The 22917-nt window shown below is 35.0% G+C and overlaps 1 protein-coding gene across 6 annotated transcripts in view; it reads left to right on the top strand.

Moving 5' to 3' along the window:
* Positions 1-707: 707 nt before the first annotated feature.
* Positions 708-22917, top strand: part of cic (Putative transcription factor capicua) — a 57933-nt gene continuing 35723 nt past the window's right edge. For all 6 annotated transcript variants that reach the window (XM_085956846.1, XM_085956842.1, XM_085956845.1 and 3 more), the window contains exons 1-6: positions 708-974; positions 5038-5157; positions 6041-6754; positions 13183-13461; positions 16984-17218; positions 18502-18604. In XM_085956846.1, the coding sequence (XP_085812972.1) occupies positions 5080-5157; positions 6041-6754; positions 13183-13461; positions 16984-17218; positions 18502-18604 (1409 nt within the window). In that variant the 5' untranslated portion in view covers positions 708-974; positions 5038-5079. The remainder of the gene's footprint in view (positions 975-5037; positions 5158-6040; positions 6755-13182; positions 13462-16983; positions 17219-18501; positions 18605-22917) is intronic.

Raw genomic sequence — 22917 nt, 5'->3', positions numbered from 1 at the left:
CTACAATAATGCACATTTCATAATATTGATACGTACCTACCTAGGTAGTGAATATCGAGTCATAAACTCATGTGAAAATGAGCACTTATATAGCAATATTGTTTATTTAAAATGGAAACTATAATCTATCATTTTGACAAAAATTATGATAATTTTAATGTCATGTAAGATTTTTGTTTACGACTCTTCATCCCGGGGCAATATTGGTAAAGGTAGTCAATTAGTAATGGTAAGATTATAAACGTTGAATGTATTGAGATTTGCACTTTACTGACCAAGAATGTCATTTATCTTTGTTGTTAAATCGGTAAATCTATACCTCCCATAGGTAGAAAGTAAATTTAATAATATCTATATTTCTTTTTGCCATTGCTGTTGTTAGATTTGCAAATATATAAGTCACACGAGTGTGAAAATGAAATCATAATGTAATCCGTAGGTAGATAAAAAATTGTTCAAATCGCGCGCTTCGTCTGTGTCGAATTGATTTCCGTGTCACGTGACCGCGATCGATCCAATCGCAGAGTGCGTCTTTCAGGTCCATTCAACTTCGTCTCGAGCTCTTTTGTACGGGGACGGGGAAGGGACATACGCACCGCGTATTATAAATGATTCAATCTATATAGTTATCTCTCTTTTTCACGTGTGCGCTATAGCTCTATCTAGCTATAGAAAGAAATGGGGATACAGTATACGCGGATTTCAGAACCATGGGCAATGTAGATCTTTTGATGTGGGTGTCCCGTGTGTTGCTGGATGTCAAATATTTTATAAAAATGGACCATTTACGTTTCACTCTTCGAAAATTGGCTGCACCCGCGGAATCGATCGTGAATAATAACGTGCTGTAATCAGTCGTGTCGTCGGGAACCTGTGATTTGAAATAATTCAGTGGAAGTAATGCAAGTGTTTATTTACTGTCAGCTTCTGGGAGATAAGCCGAGCTGGAGGGGGGCTCTGGAAATACTACGATGGTTTGGATAGTAACAATTTTACTACTTTGCTAGGATCAACCCAGCTCGCTATGTTGCATATTACCATTTACCAATTTACATCGTTCGCTCGGTTTTCTATTTATTACAACACGTCCATATTGCAGTTTTTTTAGTGCTTCATTGTGTTCCTTGTTTGTGCATAAAACAATGGAAAGCACCGATAGGTACGTCCGTATAGGAATCTGTTCGCGATATATAAATGTTGTATTAGCGAGCGTTAATTTGTCGTGTAATGAGTTGTTATACTCAAGGTCTTTGTGATTTTTTCGAGATAATGTGCTCTTCTCCGTTATTGTGTTAATCATTTTTGGTGAATATCGTCGCGAGAAAGACCTCACGTCGTCATTGTTGTCGAATTCCACAGTAGCGCAATGAATTGTTTTCAATCTTGTCGCGTTACCTCATACATTGCAGTACTGTCATATCAATGCTGTCATTTTTACATTTCAGTCGGCCGAAAGCGATTTTGTTCAATCTCTGTGCCGTCGCTGATGTAGTAAATTATTTATTTTACGGATGTGTCATTGTGCCAGCTGATTTTTGACTGGCTCATTTTCATATTGCAATCCAGAGGTAGAAAATGTTTTCGGAAACTGTTGACCTTTTGCAGATTTTGACAGACGGGAATTATATTTTTGTCAGGTGTGCGAACGGTGCGTCGTCAGTGAATATGTTATAATATAAATAACTTTACTATTAGTGCCATACCAAATTAAAGGTTTTATAAAACAATATTACGAAGTGTTAGTTTTTGTCATTGTACAAATTATTTTCTAGCATTTCTCAGAAACCAGTAACATGAGCAGGTATGAACCGGACATAGTAATTTTAATTTTATTATGATACCTAGTGTCTTTTTTTCAATGTTTCTCCATTTTATTATTAATATTTATCTGGTATTAATAAATAAATGTACATCTTGTTTTAGTAAACAGAAGTACCTTTTAAAATTAATTTAATAAATCTATATACATATATTTTATGTTAAATAATAAAAACATTAATTTGTGCAATATGTACACAATGCAGTTTTATCTGATATCAGTCAGCCCTTCCAGATTAGCATTTTTAAAAGACTTTAAAAAAGCATTGACAATAGTAATTACTTATCTACTCATGGTAATGGCATGTCGTCGCTCGAGGATTGGTTTGTCGAATAGACCAAATGTTCAGGAGACAAAAAACAAATTTCAAAAAACAAGACAAAAAACATAATCCTATATTTAAATACATGGAAATATTAAAATTGTTATTTTTACAGCATATGAATGATGTATTCATTACCATTACAAAGTAATTTAAAGAAAAGTATGGTTCTAGTCCATTTATATACAAAAAAAGATTCTGCATTAAAAGGTCGATTTCGACAAACCAATCCTATAGCGACGATGTGACAAGAAGCAATGCGATATTTAGTTATATTGTGTGTACAATAAATGCAATAAAAACATAGCCACCCTCGTTCGGAGATTCGTCAGTCACTGGGGTGGTTCTTTATTGTATACGTTTTATATAAATATATGGGTTATGCACAATAATGTATAATAGTTCTGTTCTTGTTTTTCAGATGAGCAAGAATTAATGTATTCAGTATTTCTCTTTCACATTAGTTATTGTAATAAAGTCGACTCTCTTCTCTTCTCGGTCGTTCCTTCGTAGATTAGTATCGTGACCACCCTCAAATGTAGTCATCTTTTGTGCAACTAAGACTGTCCACTTATTAGAGTCCTCTGCTTTTGAAGTTTGCCCCTGGTAAGCTCCTTAATTTGTCTCTTTTTTCTTGCTTCCCTGGAGGTTACCCAAAACCGCTAGTCTACAAATTATCTGGTCAGTGCTGAATAATATGTCCAAAAATCGTATTTAGACTTATTGTTGATAGGCGCTCTTTTATCTTGAGCCTCCGGATGATTGACTAGTTTGTCCTGTGCTCTGCCCAAGAAATATGAAGCATTCCAAAACTACATTTCGAAGGTACCAATTGCCTTCCAGGGTCCATGACTCGAAGCCTTACAAAAATATGGAGAACACTAGTATTTCTACAAGTATCATTTTTATGGCAATTGAGATTTATCGATCCTTCCATATACCTAGTGGTTAGACGTGTTATTGCATTTTTGTAATCTGTGTGCGCCGTATGACTGCTGCATGTCTGCCTTTTTCAGTAATGGTCGATCTCAGATATACAAACTCGACTGTTTGTAGATCTGAGTGTATTTGCTCTGGGTAGGTTAGCCCGATCGATAATGATTAACTTGGTCTTATTCTGCTGGCAGCTGTATTTGAGGATCTCGTCCTCTCCCTAGTGTATCAGCTGGTTACATGTAAATTGTGCGTAAAACATTTCACCGTGGCACAGTTTGCCGTGAGCTTTCTTATCGGAAAGAGATGACAAGATACAATTTTAGTAGATTCAATATGAACATTAATTCAATTTTCATGGCTGATTTTGACAAAATTCATGAATTCGAGAATGAAAACCTAACCTAACCTAACAACAAATCCAATATATCGGCTATTTTTTAAATTTGTTTGCTGCTGGCTTCTTGTAAAGTGTAAACCAACAAGAACCGTGTTTTATTTAGACATGAATTTTATGTCAGTACTATACGATCCAAAGAAGTTGGACTGTCTTTAATATACGGTCATATATTTCTGATACAACATTTCACGGTGAAGTGTAATACGGCGAACTGCATACGTACAAGTTTCCGGACACGGTATCAGCTCTCTGAGTTCCCTTAGATCAGCAGCGATTAATGTAATATCTGCGATTCTCTTATTATTTATTTTCTGGGCAGTGATTGCCACATAACGTGCTATTACTGTTATCTATATAGCATTATAGCGCCTGTACACGTGCATGGATTTAATAGTGTGTAAATTCAACTATCGCGATAATAACTGTTTACACGTAAAAGCGTGGATTGTCTTGCCAATCTCATTCTCCAAGCTTAAGCGAGAAACATTGTTGTCATTTTATGGTGCTATTTGACTGATCGCGAAAATAGTAAATGTCAAAAATGCTCTGCACCGTGTAGTTCATTTTTTCCGGCTCTTACAAGCTTCAACTGTCGCATGAAAATTCAGAAGTTGCTGAACTTTTTTGATCCGTGCATTTAATCTTGCAACTTGCACGATAATATATTTTTTTGTTATGGCCACGATAATACGTACTGTCAGCAGTAAACCCATGCACGTGTAAATCTCAATAAAAATAAGTGAATTCATATGAACCAAAGTAAATGTAATACAGTACTCTCTCGGTAATCCGCCACCCTAAAAACTAGACAAGTGTCCAATTAGTGAAAGTGGCAGATTATAGTACATACAAATTATGGTAAAAATTAAAACAGGTATTTCGTAAAAACAGTTTTTTTTTTTGAGAAATTTGTACTAGCAAAAGTACCGCTTTATTTATAATCATAAACTAAGTTTATTAACTAAATATTAAACAGTAAATCACTTGACACAACCAGTTGTTCAGTGAGGCAGATATTCTTGAATGGCTTAGGATTCCTGGCTTTCCCTATGACCAAAAGCTTCAGTTTGTGCGTCCCGGTTCCATTGGAGCACACCATAATTGTGAGGCGGTCCTTGGGCACTTTCCTCCCTCGTACATTACTTTCTTCGCGATGAACGTATGTTTTACAAAGGAGAAGTTTCCAAAATAAACCCGTCTCATCTGTGTTGTATACTTGTACGCGGTGGAGTATTTAATTTGACAATCGAATACCGCCGAATTATAAAGATTGATTTTGTGCTTTCAACTAGTAAAAATAACAGCGGATTATAGTAGTTGTCGGATAATGGATCTACGGATTACTGAGAGTGTACTGTACAGTAAAACCTTGATTTTCTAAATTTTCAATTATCCGAATTTCTATACAATCATCGGTTTATTATGATTCCAAAAACAAATCAATAAAAAATAAAATAGATTTTTAGGTATTTTTTCGGTTTTCCAGTTTAATCATTATACAATGTCACCCCATCCATTCATCCCCAATTAGTTGGGATAATCGATATTTATTTTTCTGATCAGATGAGACCCAGCAGGCAGGCGTGACCACAATAGAAGTGTGGGATGCATCACAGGCTCCTTGGCCAAGACGTGCTTCCGCGTCTGGCGCCCATTTACCATTACCCTGATATAGATCACCAGGTAATTATCTCTCTATTAAAGGTACAATAAATACTATTAAAACAGGTGAATGATGATTCCATGTATAACCATGGGAACTTAAATATGCTCAAACAAATCGAATCGATGTTGTGATGGGAATTTAAACCCAGAGTTAAGTCCCAAATTAATTGAAATGAAATTTTGTCAAGTTTGTGAAGTTAATTAATAGATTATACAATAATTAATGCGTAACAAAAGGATTGACACCCTGGCCGTTATCAGTTGGTTACGTATGTATCGTTTATTACAGAAAAATTATTGAGAGCCACTTGGGCTTTTCTATTCAATTTCATCTCTCCTTTAATCCTTAAGATGATACATAAGTGAGACGGCAAATAATTTTCAACTATAGGCGCAACGAAATTTTGGACTCGCTGGCATTCGGAGAGAGAACGTCGAGCTGGGAACACGTCAATTTGTTTCGTGATGGCGACCGGGGTATTAATTCTTAAATAGTGTAAAGATGACTAAAAACGTTACCCATTTACTTTAAAAAGCAGACATGTGAATGAATATATTATTATTGTTACTAATAGAACAATAAACAGAACATTAAATGTACACATGTTGGATTTATATGACAAATTATATTTCGGTCGGCATGCGTTATTTGGACCCGCAATCCGCGCATCGCCCAACCACAATCTTTTTAGACCATGCCTCAACTGAGGTATAGCCTTAATTTTAGACTAAAAAGTTTGGTCTAAAGTTACTAAGTAATTGAAGGTATTTTATTGTTTGTGTTGAATGTTTTGAGTTTGAATGTGGTGACAATAATTAACAGGAGATCTAGAACTCATGCTACTGCCATTACATTGATCAAATTAATCATTAATGTTTCATGAATATTTTATCATATTAGATCCCCGCATCGGTGATCAGCAGTGTGGGGGCCGTGAGCATCTCGCCGTCGATCCTGAACAACTCGGCGGCGAGCGCCCCCACCATGGCCAACCCCAGCGGCCAGCAGCCTCCCCAAAGAAGCGGGGCGGCCCCTCTCCCCGCCGCCTCGCCCGACGCCCGGCCGGCTCCCGCCGCCCAGGCCTCTGTCAGAAACCTGCCCAAGAAGAGGAAGTTTGATCCGGCCGAACTGGAGGAGATAGAGAGGAGCTGCGTCGAGAGCAATGGGGTGTCGGCTGTGACGCAGTCTGACTTTCGGCGGCTGGACGCGGCACCGCCCGCCGTCCAAGAAAAGCCGGTACGGATGCACGCCTCTCCCGCCCCTCCTGGCGCGCCCTCCGGCTACCCCAGCCTGGACCTGTCGGATTGGCGCGACCACCGCATCCTGGCCAAGCGGCGCGGCGTCTACCTTCCGGGAGTGATAAAGCAGGCGGACCGCGGCGGCCGGGTCACGGTCGAGCTCGACGGTCCGCTATCGGAAGCGATCGCGTACAGCGACATCTTCGGGGCGGGGAAGTACGACATCATCGGCGACGCCAGCCCTTCCGTGGGGCAGGTCACGCCGCACTCTCGTTGCGTAGTGAGGATAATAGACAGAGACAACGACGTGCAAAACATATTTGTGGAGGGTATCGTCTGCGACGTCCTCAACGCCCCCACGCGATTTAGAGTTAGGGTGAGTTGAATTCACTTATGTCTAACTTTACATCTCTTTTTTTTAAACGTTATCAATATCGCACAAGCTCCCAGCGATACATCTCGCCCATTGATGTCAGTTTTGAAACAAAGGGGTATTCTAGGTTATTCGAAAACCACAACTTTTTTATCTCACTTAAAACACATGCGATTTTAATTAAAATAAGTGATGTTATACTGACTATTCTCAAACTCTGGGTCATCACACCTTGGTGTCTCGCTCGCAGTTGTATATTTGATCGTACTCGAAAAGATTCACTGAAATTATGGGGCAGAGTCGATGAATAGTGTTAATTACTATTAAAAACTGAAAATGTTAGCTTGTTGATGAATATGTAGTGGTGATATGCTGATGCAGTGCAGTAGAGAGCATTACATTGGCGAATTGACATTCCCCGCTGTCAATATCAATGTAAAATCCAGGTGCGTCGCAATGGTGGACGTCATATCTGCGCCATGTCGCCATTAGGAAAAGATTGAGCCCTGTGTTACCGTCGAATAAATGAATAGTGGACATAAACAATAACAGAATGTCATTTGGTGTCTCAACTGACGAATCCCAATCCAGAGTTTCCTATTTCCCGGTATCAATTCAGCAAGTTTACTTTCTGTAATTACATTTTTACAGTCGTATTTATAAGATCCAAAATGACATCTTGACTGCAAAGTGTTGTCAGAAAATTCTACCCCAATTATTATGAAACACTAGAGCACATTGGTAATGTACATGATTACCTCAATTTCGTTTGTTACCTTCCAACCAATAAATAAATTATATATTTATGATGATGAGATGAGTCAAGACTTAAAAAAAAATGCCACTAAGTGTGCCTACACACAGATATAGATTTTTCTTCAGTATAACAGAGTAAACAGACCAGTGCACACAGTTTGTTTTACTGACAATAAATGACTCACCACAAGTTAGCCACCTACCTACATGCTTACTTATGCATATTTAATTATTATTTTTTTGCTTTTGTTGGTATCTCAAAATTCAACACACTGTGAACTACAAAAATATTTGTGGCTTGTGTATTTAGTGCTTTGTTGCTTAGTGCATTTTAACTTAATATTGCTAGAGACTCCATACATTTTACTGACTGTATCTAAGTAATGATAGTAATTCATGAAACAACTACTTATTAGAGATGGAATAACGTAACTTGTTTAACGTAACTCGAAAAGATTTGTTTTCAATAAAATGCAAGATATTTAGAGTATTTCAAGTTCTTTGACATCAAAATGGTGTTTAAACTCAGGAGTTATGTATGTATGGATATTATAATATCAGACAACTGCCCTCCTCGGGTTCTATGGCGTGTTCCACAGCTCATTGTTTTGATAAGTTTTCCATCGCGTTCCAAAGCATAATTGTGGCGTTATTTCAGCGATAACTGATCAAATATTATTAGTGTAAATGTTTTTCTTCACGTAACCTCGAAATTGGCAGGACCAATAAAGATATAAAATTGACCTGCTTCAGCATGTACTAACTAAAACAATTAGTCGATGATTACATTAGGTTAAGTTACGACGCATCCTGCTAACTGTCCTGTCGATATTACTGAGATTATTCAATAAAATTGCACATATCGTCTCTGTTCTGGCAGTACACACTAACTGGAGAATACTAGTTTTGAGTAATTTGACTTTGAAGTTGTTAAAATGTTTGAAATGGTCTACCATGTGAGTTTATTAAGTAATCGTAAAAAGGATGACTTTAAAATAAAGACTGTTTATTTATTAAGAAGGTTTCCAGACGGTAAAGTTTGAAATAAGGAACATTTTGGTATAACTAACTTAATATGTCATTTTTTCGCATTAGTGTCTTCTGCCAGAACAGTGACGTTATTATAGCATATATTATAGGTGTGTAGTAGTGCTGAATCTGTATATTGCAGATTTATATCCTGCTTGTTGCAAATTACACATTTTGATATCAATGTTCGTTAGATTCGGAGAAAAATACTGTTGATATAATCTGCACCCTGTGCTTTATAAAGACAAAGATAAAACGTAATTTTTATAAAAGAAAAATACAGTTGGAAAATTTTATTCAGAAGACCAATGTCACTAACTTAAAAATTGAATTTACATTTTTATGGGAGTTTATTAAATTACATGGTACCAGAAAAATGAATTTCTTTGAACACGACACACTATCACATACATAATTTCAATATTATAGTAAATCCGTTGGCAGAATATGTCAATGACATGAATGCAAATTTGAAATAATCACCATTATTTAATGTTGGTAGTGTTCCTTTTTTAACTACATATCATACATATTATTATGTATTCAATATTATATGCAGATGCCATCGCAGAGCAGGACAACTACAGTGCAGTTAAGATATTAATGCAGATTTGCAATAACAACCCTTATTGCCATGTGGATCGAATTCATTTTATATCATATTTTTGTGTGAGTTGTATCTGTTTATGAAAGAATTAAATTTGTACGAACAGGGATGATGAGCAGGGTTGTTTACCTTTTCCCTGGTAATAGTATTCCGATGTAAAAATCATACCGACGAATAAAAACTGAAAATTCAATATTATTGCCAGAATAATAATAATATGTTGGTGCATTTCATATTTTTTATTTTGCTTTAGAAAGCAATACTTAATCTGTGGAATCGCTAAGTGTGATAACAGAGACCACAGTAGTTTGCGTTTGTGGGCGTGTAGATTGGGGACCACTTCTTTTACTGATATCGTACTAGCCAACTAATCTACGCATCAACATCAATAGTTTATTTACCGATTCCTAGACACAACGTAAAGAAGAAAACTAAAACTACCCGCACATACATTACTGAAATTTGACAGATAATAATTATTCCAATAATCACATACAAAATGCACCTTCATTGATTTAAAACCTAATGAGCTCTTTTTTTCTGTAGTTAATTAAAAATAATAAAAATAATAATCATATAGATAAGAATTATAAAAAAAAAACTTACTATCTGTTCCATTCAATGTATTCTATTATTATCAATGATTGTTGGTATCAATGATAAATAAATGGGTTTTTTAGATTACCTGTAAGTAATACTCACCTATGATGTAAGGAACGTAGGTATATTTGTAGATTAGATTATTGAATTCGATTCCCACATATCAGCTAAAGAGGTGCCTACCTCAATTTATCTCAATGACAGTAAAAACGGTTGTCGAACACATTTTACAAAGTTTGTATCTTGTAAATGGTATATATCACTGTCGAACTTGGTTATTACGAGGAAGATGGGACCGACTGAATTTGCTCGTTATAAGCATTACTCGTTTTTCGTAATATAACATTTTTTGCGCCACGTTCTATTTAAGCATAGAACATAAAAAATCTGAAACCATTGTAAAAATCCCCGAAACGAGCATGGCATTCATAAACTACAAAAGACGTTGTTTATTGTAATGAAGTGCTGAGCCGCCGGCACTGGTAGGTACCCACTGACTTCACAAAGCTTGGAATTTTTGTAATTTACATGTAATTTTAACCATATGCGTGGATACTTTTTCAATGTTGTCGGCGAAAACACCATTTAGGTACTTAGACACTTAACTAGTGTCATAAACATAATCCGATTCCGACGGCATCGGTCTAGTTAACTGCCCGGTCGGATTTTATTGCTTAGGGTCGAAAATGTTGTTTTTAAACGATCGACTCATTAACAGTTTTGCTCGGTATACCCGAGAAGTAGCTCGTTATAAAATTGAATAAAATGTATGGAGAAAATCATAAAATAAAATGTCAACGAATGTTTCCTCATTACATCCGAGATCTCGCTATTTCCGTAATCGTAATTACCAAGTTCGACTGTATATAGCTTAGCACGTATTCTATAAAACACCTTTTATTATGTGTTTTATAAAATTCTGTGGTCCATATTATTACAGTGGTATTCAAAAGGATATCCATCGTTTTTTGGGTGAGTCCTCTAGCCACTGAGCTATTGACCAGATCAATTTATTTTAAAGATGGTAACCACTTGTTCAGGGAAATTTGGACACTTAGATCATATTATCTATTTGATTAAATGCGCAGGGAATGCACTCGAGCCAATGTCTCAGTGGGTAGAGAAATTTGCCTTGCAATGTGTGTTTGAAGACTTTTCTAATTGGTTATGTAGGTATTTAATATGAAATAATTTTAACCCGATATTATCAGTGATGTTTTACTCGAGCATTGTGTCATAAACTCACATTATTGTATCTATTAAAAATAGTATTTTTATCCAATTATCACAGTTTGGCATGAGGTAAAGACAGGTTCTTTTAAAATACTGATGAATAACGCGAGTTATTCACGTTAAAAAATATTTTGGCTTAAAAAGAGTGCTTCATTTATCAGGTATTCTTGGCGTAATTTTTACTAGCCGAATGCCGAGTTGTATAGGCGATCTGCCAAGTGTAGATTGGACATAAATAATTATCTCTGTCTTCATTCATCTCTGGGAACGGCCCGGAAAAATCGTTGACGGTGTGACGTTCTTCATTTCGCCTCACACATGTTTATTTGCATTTTATTGATATCTCAAAATACCAACGTGTTGTCGGTTCATACGTCGTTTCTTCAGACAAGCCAACTACAAAGCTATTATAGATATTTTGATTCAAAATATCTCGTAGATTTTATGTATTGCATTTTATAGTTTTATGTGGGATAATCATCACACACTATTTTATTTTAAAATATATTCAAAATTACGACATTTTTAATTCCACCATTTCTTTCTCATTTTGTCAAATAAAAGTGCCCCGGTAAATGAACTTGCCCATAAACATCTGGGTCTGCATATACAGGAGGACCTCGACTTTCGCACATAATTGGTTCCTGAAAAGGTGTGCGAATGTTGAATGTTCGAAAGTAGAGGGAAGTAAAAAAAAATTAAATAGTGTGTATTTTGAAATATTATAAGATGTTTAAGAGACATGTTTAAGTGGGGTTTGCGGGTGTTACCCTTAAAAAGTTCTTCTTTATTTTAAATAAAATATTTTAAATGGTAAATCATTAAATTTACAATATTGCTTAACTGCTGGCACGAAATGTAAAGTGAACCAATCTTTTAATATTAACGCAGTAAACCCAGGCTTTCTTATTTGATTACTGGAAGCAATTCTTTATCCTTCCCTTTCAATGCTCTGGGATTTTCTGGTTGATAAATTAACATTGGCATCAATTTTAAATCACCAGCCAAGTTTCCACCAAGAAGCAATGTCAATCGGTTTTTAGAAGGTTTATGCTTTTTTATTAAGATTTAAGATTTATATTTTTCCATTTCATCCATAACTATGCCGTGTCTTTTGGAAACAACCTTTAAAGATATATTTCCACAATTTGTAACATATTCCTTAATTTTATTTTTACTTTTCAAAATTGAACATATCGTAGTAGACCTGTTTGTATCATACGAACGTCCGATTGAAGCAAAAGATTCACCGCAATCAGAACGTCATGTGAAGTTTATAAATCCTTGATTTCTCTTTGTTCATATCAACACTGCAGTTTTTCCGTTTCTCACTCATGTTTATAAATTTTTAGGGTGAAAAATTTCAAATGAATAAAATTAGCAAAACGCACAACATGACACGCCCGCACGCGCTCCTGCGCAAGATTAAACCTATCCTAGGTAGCTCACAAGCAAAGTGACGGGTGCGAGCAGGATGCAAGTGACGGCCAGCGCGACGTTTTAAAAAAACGATTTTTTTTTTAAATGTGCGAAATAGCGAATTGTGCGAAAGTCGAACGTTCGTAAGTCGAGGTCCGCCTGTACAGATTTCGTTCTTTCATAAATAGATAAAGATAAACGTGGTTGAAAAATTCGCAAAACATGCATTGCAATAAGAATGATTTGCAGATTTTCATTGTATTCTATTCATGTATCTATTCTGCTAACGTGTCCACTTTAATATTAAGGGAGTAAGTATTGTTTTAATAATTGTCATAATTCCATTTGTACCTGAACCAAAGCATTGGCATTAGAATACAAATTTAGCTATAACTGTCTGTAAATGGACATACAGTTGTCTATTAACTAAATTATTATTTATTATATTTAGATGAACAGTCTCAAAAATTGCAAAGAACAGTCTGTCATGTACTAAGTATATTATAATAAACATCAACACAGGCAACTAGCCTTCTTTCAATGGACATACAATATTATTTTTCCAAAGGCAACGGATTTAGATAGACAATTATTGATATGGACAATGACACAAATTCTTCACTTTGGAACAGAACTGAGGCATTTCCTAAAGAGTATCGTCGTATCGTACATATCATTAACAATAATAAAGGGATACATTGGTAATACTAGTGTGGTCAACCGATGTAACTAAATCTGTGTGACTGTAATACAACGTTTTGCAATAATGAAATGTGTGGATGTGCAGTTAACAAATACGGAGTACATGCTGGGAGACGAGGTGCTGGTGAAACGGTCGGATATCCGCCTGTTGGTGCCTCCGTGGTGGGAGGAGCTGGACGACTTGGTGGCCAGGGCGACCGTCCATTCCCACTCTCACCCCCACTCGCACCCGCACCACCAGGAAAGGCAATCGCAGGTGCAAACGGGGGCGGGGCAGGTGCACGGAATGCACTCCGTCTCGTCGCATGCCGCCATTCACTCCCAGCAGCCCCTGCAGCTGCATCAAGTCATTCCAACTTTCACGGTTAGTGCATTTTCTTTTCAATTCTAAAGCCTTTGTCAACATCGTATTCTGGTGATGGTGATGAAGAATCGTGTCCGAAAACATACTTCACCGTGAAATGTATCGTAAATATATGGTCGTATATTAAAAACCGTCCAACCTCTTTGGGTCTTATTATACTGACATAAAATTCATGTCTAAATAAAACACAGCTCTTGTCGATTTACACTTTACAGGAAGCCAGCAGCAAACAATTTTTGAAAATAGCCGATATACTGGATTTAGGTTAGGTTATGTTTTCATTCTTGAATTCATGAATTTAGCCAAAATCAGCCATGAAAATTGAAGTTCATATTCATAATTAAATTGTTGACCGTATAGTATACGGTCATCTCTTTGAGATAACAAAGCTCACGGCGAACTGTGCCTCGGTGAAATGTTTTACGTACAATTTACATGTAACCATGAAGAATATCCGAAATCTTGCAAATTTTATAAAAAGAATACAAATTTTTAAATAAAAAAGAAATAATCAAGAACCGAAATATATGAATACTTATAACATTCTTCTTTGAATATAAGTACATAATTTGGAATAACCTCAAAATAATACCCTTTTGATAAAAGCTTTGATTTAAGTCTCTTTCAAATTATTTACCCAAACAATAATATTGTGATAACACGATGATATCACTTATCGCAATATTGTGGCCGTTTTGCTTAAATAAAATTAAACAAATAGCTTAATTAACTTTAAAATAACTTGTAACAGTTATTTAACAACATACTCTTGAAACGGATCAAAGTCACTAAATGAAACAAAATACAAACACGCTAATATTTTGATTTTTTATACACCTTTAATCTTTTAAAGAGATATTTATATTGAATCAAGCTTTAGTAATATGATCGTACTGAAGCTTTAATCGATGCATAGGATTCAGACCTATACACTTGTTTATTTTCTAATTCTTTTTTTTAATCTAAAAATACAGTGAGTTCTCGACTTACAATGGGTTTCATTCAGCCACCCAGGTCGTAAGTCGAATTTCATTATAACAGGCAAGTGCTCGCTGTATGAGGCGGCAGTCCAAATTTTATAATTTTTGAACTCCAATAGACGCAATCGATTGCTACATCCCATTCACGTCAGCAGTGCACGTGGGGGTGACAAATACTTAAAACAGATGTTTTTGTTCGTTGTCCGAATGGTCGTATGTCGAGAACTCACTGTACATTAAAACTGTGAATTGAGGTACTGATGATTGAATGAATACAAGTGCACCTGCTTCCGAGTTGAATAAATTTACTTCAAAGCTGCATAACGCGATTGTAAATTCTGCATTCTGTAGATGAGACCTCATTCCCAAATGACCTTTTTCTACTCTACTACTCCATATAAAACATTGAAAGGGACAGGTCAAGGCAAAATTGTTTCATAATTATTTATGAATGAAACAAGTTTCAAACTTGCAACTGCTTTGTATGAAAAGTTATAAGCATTTTATTCCCAACATTGGAGTTATATCCATGGACGCAGTGCATAAAATGCCATTATTATTTTCATATTATCTGTATATAATTTAAATGTTTTGGCTCGACTTGTCCTTCAAACACAATAAAAACATTAATAAAGTTGTTCCAATATTGAGATTAAAAACCTTTTTATTGAAAGCAGTTGCGAGTTTAAATCTTGTCTCACTCATAAATAGGTATGCGATTATGTGGAAACTGCTCCTAACTTTTTTTTAAATTATACGTCATTTGTAGTCGTTTAATCCTCAGCACCTCAAATATTGTTAAAAAAATTACTTCTACACATTCAAGAGTACTTCAAACTAGAGTTGGGTTTCGGGAATTTCCCGACGGGAATTTTCGAGATTTCCCATCCCGAATCTCGATAATCTTTTCTCGGGATTCGGGATTTCTTTATTATAAAATATTAATTGAAAATACGATTTTCTATATGAAAAAAGTGGACAGAAAACACAAAATGATCAAAACTGATCGAGGCATTTAACACAATTAAGCCGGCTCGCACATCACAACTCACTCGCCTTGTGTGCCTGACGGCCATAAATCAAAACTTCCGAGACTGCCGGCGAATGTTGCATGTTACAACCTCGCACATCTGTCTAGCGACATCGACATTCACGCGTAATCTCCCGAAATGTCAAAATACACTCTAGCTAGACGACGCATGCGGCGAGTTCTGATGTGCGAGCCCTCTAAGCCAACGTCAACTCAAAATGAGCGCAATTTTTGCAACATCAGAGAATTTTGTGTCTCAAAAGCGTACCCGATTGTCAGACGCAGCAATTGACAGTCTGAATAAAAATAAATCATATTTTTTTGAAATTCGTTTGTTTATACACTGATTTTAGGATTTTTGCAGGTTTTCTTTAAATTTCCCGATATCTCGAGAATTCTCGAGAACTCTTATCTGTAAATTCCAAATCTCGAGAATTCAAAATTTCATCATTTCGGGAAATCCCGAATCTCGAGATTGAGATTTTCTCAGGAAATACCCAACTCTACTTCAAACTACATTCCAATGATACAAAAAACATAAAATATCTAATAAAAAATAAGCCTTCCAACATATGAACATTTTATTGAACTATGTTATATTTTAATTGTAAACTATGAATTTAAATAATATTTATTTGTCTTTTATTTATTTTTTTAGATTGATTAAAAGTTACAGTAAATTTTCATTATATTGTATATTTCTTGATTCCATCACTAGATGTCTGTATTCAATACGCTCAACCATAACCGTACTTCTTAACACGTCTGTTTTTGTAATATAGTCAGTGTTACCTTCTTTTTGTCACCCAACAATAGTACATTTTCAAAATATAGTACTTCTGGCATATTATTTATTATACATAATATTATGCATTCCAAAGTTATAGTACAAATACTATAATTCTATTACGGTTGTGCAACAGTGAATAAACTCCTGTTGAGTCTATTATAGTAGAACCTCGTTATCCGGATTTCTATATGATCATCCACCACACACTAGTTCAATCAATAATTAATCATCTGTTTCTTATGATTATAAGAAAAATGTACGATTTGAAAAATATTTTTACAACATCAGGTGAATTTTTCAATTATTCCTATCATAAGGTCTAATTCTGAAAGTAAAATAAATGTTTTTATTATTTTTTCGATTATCCGGATTTATTGATATCCAGAGAATCTTCATCCCCCATTTTGTCCGGATTATTGAAGTTCTATTATAAACAATATGTCAGATGGGAAAGAGTTCCCCGAGATTTTATAAAATATTTTAAGGGTTTAAACAAAAAAGTTTTAGAATCACTGCGTTAAAGCATATTTGAGACATTAGTGCGTATTTTAATGATTTCTTTAAGTGCATATGTGCATGCATATAATCATGTTTTTTGTTGCATATAAATCCGCTTCCTATTAATGACTTCCCCGTTAAGCAGGAGCAAGAAGCGATTCGTAGACCCAACGATTGCTGTCAATCTGCATTCACCATTAATTCGATTTGTGATTTTTTTCCAGAATCCATCCGACAGCAGTTTCTACGGCGGTTCCCCGGTGATCGGCATCGGTGATCCGGGTCGGAACATGGGCATGAATATGAATATGAACATGACGATGAGCATGGTGGGGCATGGGATGGGCATGGCGCCACTCTCCAATGGCTCCGTAGACGATCTCAGGCGGCGCCAAATAGACGACTTTGAGAGTGACGACGATCTCAGACGGGAAGACATTTTATTCCCGTCGGAAGCCGGTAAGTGTCCACCCTAACGTTTTTAAATTCCACCAAAGATATAGTCGTCTTGATAAAACATTTATAATCACTATCAACCAGCCTTTTGATTATTCCTAGTGGCATTACTAGGAATAATCACGACGTGAACTACCGTTACTTGATGCTGTATGGATATTATTACTCTTGGGTATACTTACATATTGTACTTTAAAAGTTAGAACAGATTTTTATTTGGTAGCATTGAGATGTGAGCCATCATTTGTTTTTTCTCTCAGGAAGTAGAACTAACTTCCCATCGGTGATGCCAATTGGGAAGGCAATAGTTGTTTTTAATATCAATATTTATCACATGGGGACAAATTTAGATGGATGTTTAATAATAATAATTAAGCTGTTTTTATGTTTTACTTTGTATTTTTTTTATTTAAATCCAAATGCCACATGTGTGAATGTAATATGGTTGACATTTCTGAGTAGAGATTATGTTGATGTCAAATCGAATGTGATGAATGGATGCCTAAGGATTGATCAATTCAATATTACTTATTTAGAAATAAACTTTCATTTGGTTTAATGTCATCAGCTTCTCTTTTATATGCATACCTAAACTAGAAAAAATTACCAGGTGCCAGTGCCACTGGTTTACATTCTTGGATGTCGCTCGAACTCGTTCATTTATAAAGCGGCGATGCTTAGCTGATAGTTCTTCCTCGTCCATGATTTTTCTACTTTTTGATTGATTGTGTTTTGGATCACACTATTTTTTTTATCTAAATGCCACTTTGTTGATATTTTAACGCTTTCACTTTGATTTATCCACTCCCGAAATCTCCTCAATTTGAATCAAGCATATTCTTCTAGAAAAAATTGACATTTTCAGATATATATCACTTTCAAAATCGTGTTTCTTTATCCGACACCATACTTCTTTCTACCTTTCTGTCAATCTGTCACAAATGAATTGTTACTTTCTATATTATACTCAATATTCTAGTACTGCATTGTAAGCATCTGTCAAACTATTATGAGAGTATCCAATCATCTGTCATTTATCACAACACGATTAAAATAAACGATTCCTTTATTTGCGGGTCAGTTTACTTTTCAAATTTAGAATTTGCGTTTATGTGTATGTTTACTCTCATCTTATCCCTTTTAATACGTCTTCTCCCAGTCTCGTTCAATCCTACGCATTTATGTATGCTTTCTCTCATGTATTACAGGCATACAGATAGACAGGTAGATATATCAATACAAATAATATACCTAATACTGAATGTTTAATTGATGATTTAATTCAGAAGGCGGAAGCAGCAAGAGGAGTAGTCTGCAAAGCAGAGGGAGCACCTCCAGCCTGCTGGAACAGCGGAGTATCACTCCAAGATCTCAACCACCCACCCCTAGGTAACTATTGTCACCATAACTTACCGCAGCGAATAATTCTATCAAACATGACTAGTTATCGTTATACTTTGGTTATTGTAGATATTGTATTTGTATGAAAAATATTCTGCATCTCGTTTTGTCTTGCAATATTGTCTCGCTCGCCGTCAAACGAAAAAGACGTATTCCACGACGCCATTACAGCTAGTTGAAGTTAGCTAACTGTGAGTGTATTGTTACACATGTGAGATAGCGGGTTTCTGTGAGTCAACGGGTGGCTAATAAATTATATAAGTCATTCAGGGATAATCAAAAATTTCATAAATGCTGCCAAATAATGGAGCTAAAGATCTTAAAGTCTCTGGCTTCTCAAGTAAAGAAATCGTTTGTATGTGTAAAATAGACTTACTTAAATTTTCGACGTTGTCACCTTATTACTGTGGTTTACGAGTATCTATTCTGATCACAAATCTCATCCACTTGTCCTCAGACACGTTACATCAAAAATTCTAGATTTTGTGAAAATAAAATTTCAAATAAACTTACTTATTCTACAAAGAACAAAGTCAATACCTTTGCTTTCGCATATCGAAAAAAGTGCAAAAATCGAAAAATGTCGATACGTGTAAAAACCACACATTTTAACAGAAATATATTTCAAAATTAGCAACAAATACCTACCTATATTGTGTCAACGGCATTAAAGTTTCGTTTCATGTTTGAAGACGAGAGCTTCTTTCTTGTTGGATAGACATAAAGAATTAAAGAACATACCTTTTAGATGAATAAAATATGTTAAATTGATATTTTATATATGCGGAAATTCAGAGTAATATACAAAACATTAAATAATGCATGAAATTGTTTCATCGTGTTTTATCTCTCACTAAAATAGGTACCCGACCTACCTGCAAAGTATCTGATAGTCAGAAATTTGATGCGCATGAACATAAATAAACTAAATATACATTCTTTCAACACAATTAAGGCTGTTGGAGGCATCAAAATACGCTAGTAAAAACGCCACAACCCAGGTGCGTTTTTTGTAAGCTTAGAGACCTATCGAAAAATGCTAGATCTGGTAAGAAAAATGCTGAATTGGCAACGCTGACAGCCATTACAATCATATAACTAAGTCAATACTTATATTGAGGTTCACGTACATATTATTGTATATTATTATGATGGAGACATTACATACTTTAATTTTGGTAAACACATTAATTTTTTTCTCTTGTTGAAATGATAAGGTATTGAAAATAACAAACAATTCAATATGTCAGTTATATTTATATTTTTCTTAATTGTTTCCGAAATTATGTTATAACAAGACCACTTCAATCGAAAATGTCTGTTGAGACTGAGTTGATCTTGTTATAAGGAGTGCAGAAATAAAATTTATTATCATTAAAGGGGCCAAGTGAGTGAAAAAAAATATAATGTTATGTTAAAAATGTATAAATTTCTAATTTTTATTAAATTCAAAGATAACACAGCAAGATATTATATTAGACATGTTCTGACTTGTAAAGTAAACCATATAAGTATGTAGTGTAGTAAAATAATCTATTGATAATGTTTGAGTTTATCTACATAGTTTATATCATTATTTTGTTAATTAAGTGGGTTTTTTTTAGTAGCATATTAATAATAAATTATGATTCACCGGGATGTATGTCAACTCAATGAATACGCTGAATATTCAATTGTGTAATCGCATTAATTTATGCCGAGTGTTTCTTGTGGTTACGGTGCCTGCATATTATGATGCATTCGACCGTACGAATACTAGCAGTTTTCAATGCTGCGAATGCTACGCTGATAGATAGCACGTCGTGTGGCGAGGATGATTCTGTGTTGCCGAGCCCTCACTACTAATTGTATGCGTATCATGCTGTTTAATTAGGTATCTTATGTAAACAATTCATCTCGTGCTGTCTGATTATGACACAATGTCAAATTGTTTTTAATTATGATTAATAAGACATTTTTAACATATATAATTTAGAAAAACACTTTCTGATCATTATAACCAATAGAAAAAATCTTTTTTGAAAAAAAGTAAGCCAACCCGACGGGGAATCGAACTCCGTATCTCCCAGGCTTACGCCCTGATCCGTTGCATACCATTATGCTACGAGGTGACATACTAATAGCTACAAATTTTAACTATTGGTCAATTTTAAATACCTACTCATCAGTGTTCTTCCAAATCAAGCTAAGCTTTTTTTTTTCAAAAAAGATTTTTTCTATTGGTTATAATATATGCTCTCAGAAAGTGTTTTTCTAAATTATATGTTCAATAATCAGAATGATATATTCTTAAATCTTGTGAATTATTCGTTGAATAAAAGAAATAGATAATTATAAGACATTTTTAATAAATATAGTTTTTTTTAGTTGATAGTGTTATATTCATTCGAAGGGTACACAGCAAAAACAGGCTTAATTGTGCAGGAGAGCAAGAAGAATAAAATTGTTATTGGTTGGAAAATGGGTTTAATTTAAGTAGAGACCTACAAACTTATCTAAAGAATGGCCGAAAGTGGAACTATGAACTACCATAGGACGCCATTTTGAAAATGTCATTTGAATGTCAGATTTTGTCCAGTTATGAGTCTTGATTGGGTAGTTTTCGACAGTGGCTCCCCCATCCCATTCTTCAGATAAGGTCTGTAAAAGAATTTATATATATTTATATATTTTGAAATATAATAAAAGTGAACAAAAGTAATAAAACATATCCTACGTTTTTGTATTGTTTTATACACAAAGAGCTGATTTTTGCCTTGACAACACTTTCTTCTCCCTTCATTTATGAAACAAGACTTCATTTATGAAGCAATGAATAGTTTTAAAGATACCATTCTTGAGCACTTCCTCTGTTGAACAAATAGGCATTTAAATCTCAAAAATTTAAAAAAATGTGATGAGCCTGTTTTTGCCGGTACCCTTCTGTTGTCACACCATTATCAAGACTATAATATAAACTATTAAGATCAATAATATAAACTATTTGATTCTACTTAGGTATTTTACTTACAGAAAGAAATGGCATTCAGTCTAGTAATTATTTCAAAAATCGTATTTCAGCAACCGTTTAGAACAGGGGTGACGAACCTTTTGCTGTCGGAAGGCCGCATTCATTTATCTTAAATCAAATAGGCCCCATTTAAAAAACACACATAAAAATGCATGTACAGTCATCCCTCAATTTATGGGATATATAGGTTCCAAAAGATTTTTAAGAAAGGAAATTTTACAATTACGACCGCGTAAATCGAGGGATAAGTGTACATTATTTTGTAAATTTGACAGGTTTTAGTGTCAAGCTTTAAATGACCGGGTTGTGTCTGCTTTTTCTTGGAAAGCATTGGAAGGAGTTCCGCAGTTTCAGTTGATCCTCTAAATGGGTATCTATCAATTGTGACCTTAATTGTGTCTTGGTTAGGGTTAGATAGGAGAATGTAGATTCACAGCAATATGTGGTTGAAAAGCAGGAAAGCATTTTACGAGCATGTTGCCGAAGGCATCGGTATTCTACGGCATTTTTCCGTATTTCAATTGGATCTTTCTTAGCATCAAACAATGACTTGAACATATCATCTACTGAGAGCTCAATCAATTCCATCTGTAGCGCTTTACTTGCCTCGATGACATCAACTAAGTGAGGCTGAAATGCTAATTTCAGTGCGATTTCATGAGTCCTAAAATCGATAAACCTTTCATTGTATCCTATAATTAAGGGGACGCTCTACAAAAATGCCCTTGAGAATTGAAAATATGATATTTTTATATGTGGTCCGAAATAGTTGGTCTACTAGTAATATTAAAAAGTCGCCGCCGATACGTGCCTCAAAAGTAATGGTCACTAAATTAAATTTAAAATAAACAAACTTCCTCCAACTAAGCGAGTATGGGGTGACCAAAAATAGTATCTTTTAACCCTTTTACTCCCATTCTGCCGATATTTCAGCCCACCATACCTATGCGAAAACTCCATCTGGGCCGATCCATCGGCCGAAAGTTTGGAACCAAATTTACGATTTATTCCAAATTTTTTCCCGTCATATTTCGTCTCATGTAGACACAGCATTATATTCACTCTGTGTTGGGCATGACTAATATTTATTTTAGTGCTGCACTTGTTTATAATTTGGCATACCCTAATAACTCACAAGTCATAATTGCTCTTGCTGTCGAACTCGAGACCAAAGAGGGTCATAAAAATAATAAAACATTATTTTTATGACACATTTTAAATTCTGATATTTCTTTTAGTTGTTTTATGATTCATATATCAGATTACAAAATGGGTTTTGTAATTTTTGAAC

The sequence above is a fragment of the Rhyacophila brunnea genome, unplaced genomic scaffold, assembly GCF_057557595.1.
Source record: "Rhyacophila brunnea isolate RB1 unplaced genomic scaffold, BYU_Rbru_1.0 scaffold_6, whole genome shotgun sequence".
NCBI lineage: Eukaryota > Metazoa > Arthropoda > Insecta > Trichoptera > Rhyacophilidae > Rhyacophila > Rhyacophila brunnea.
Note: the sequence above shows the minus strand (reverse complement) of the source record. Positions and strands in the feature narration are given on the sequence as shown.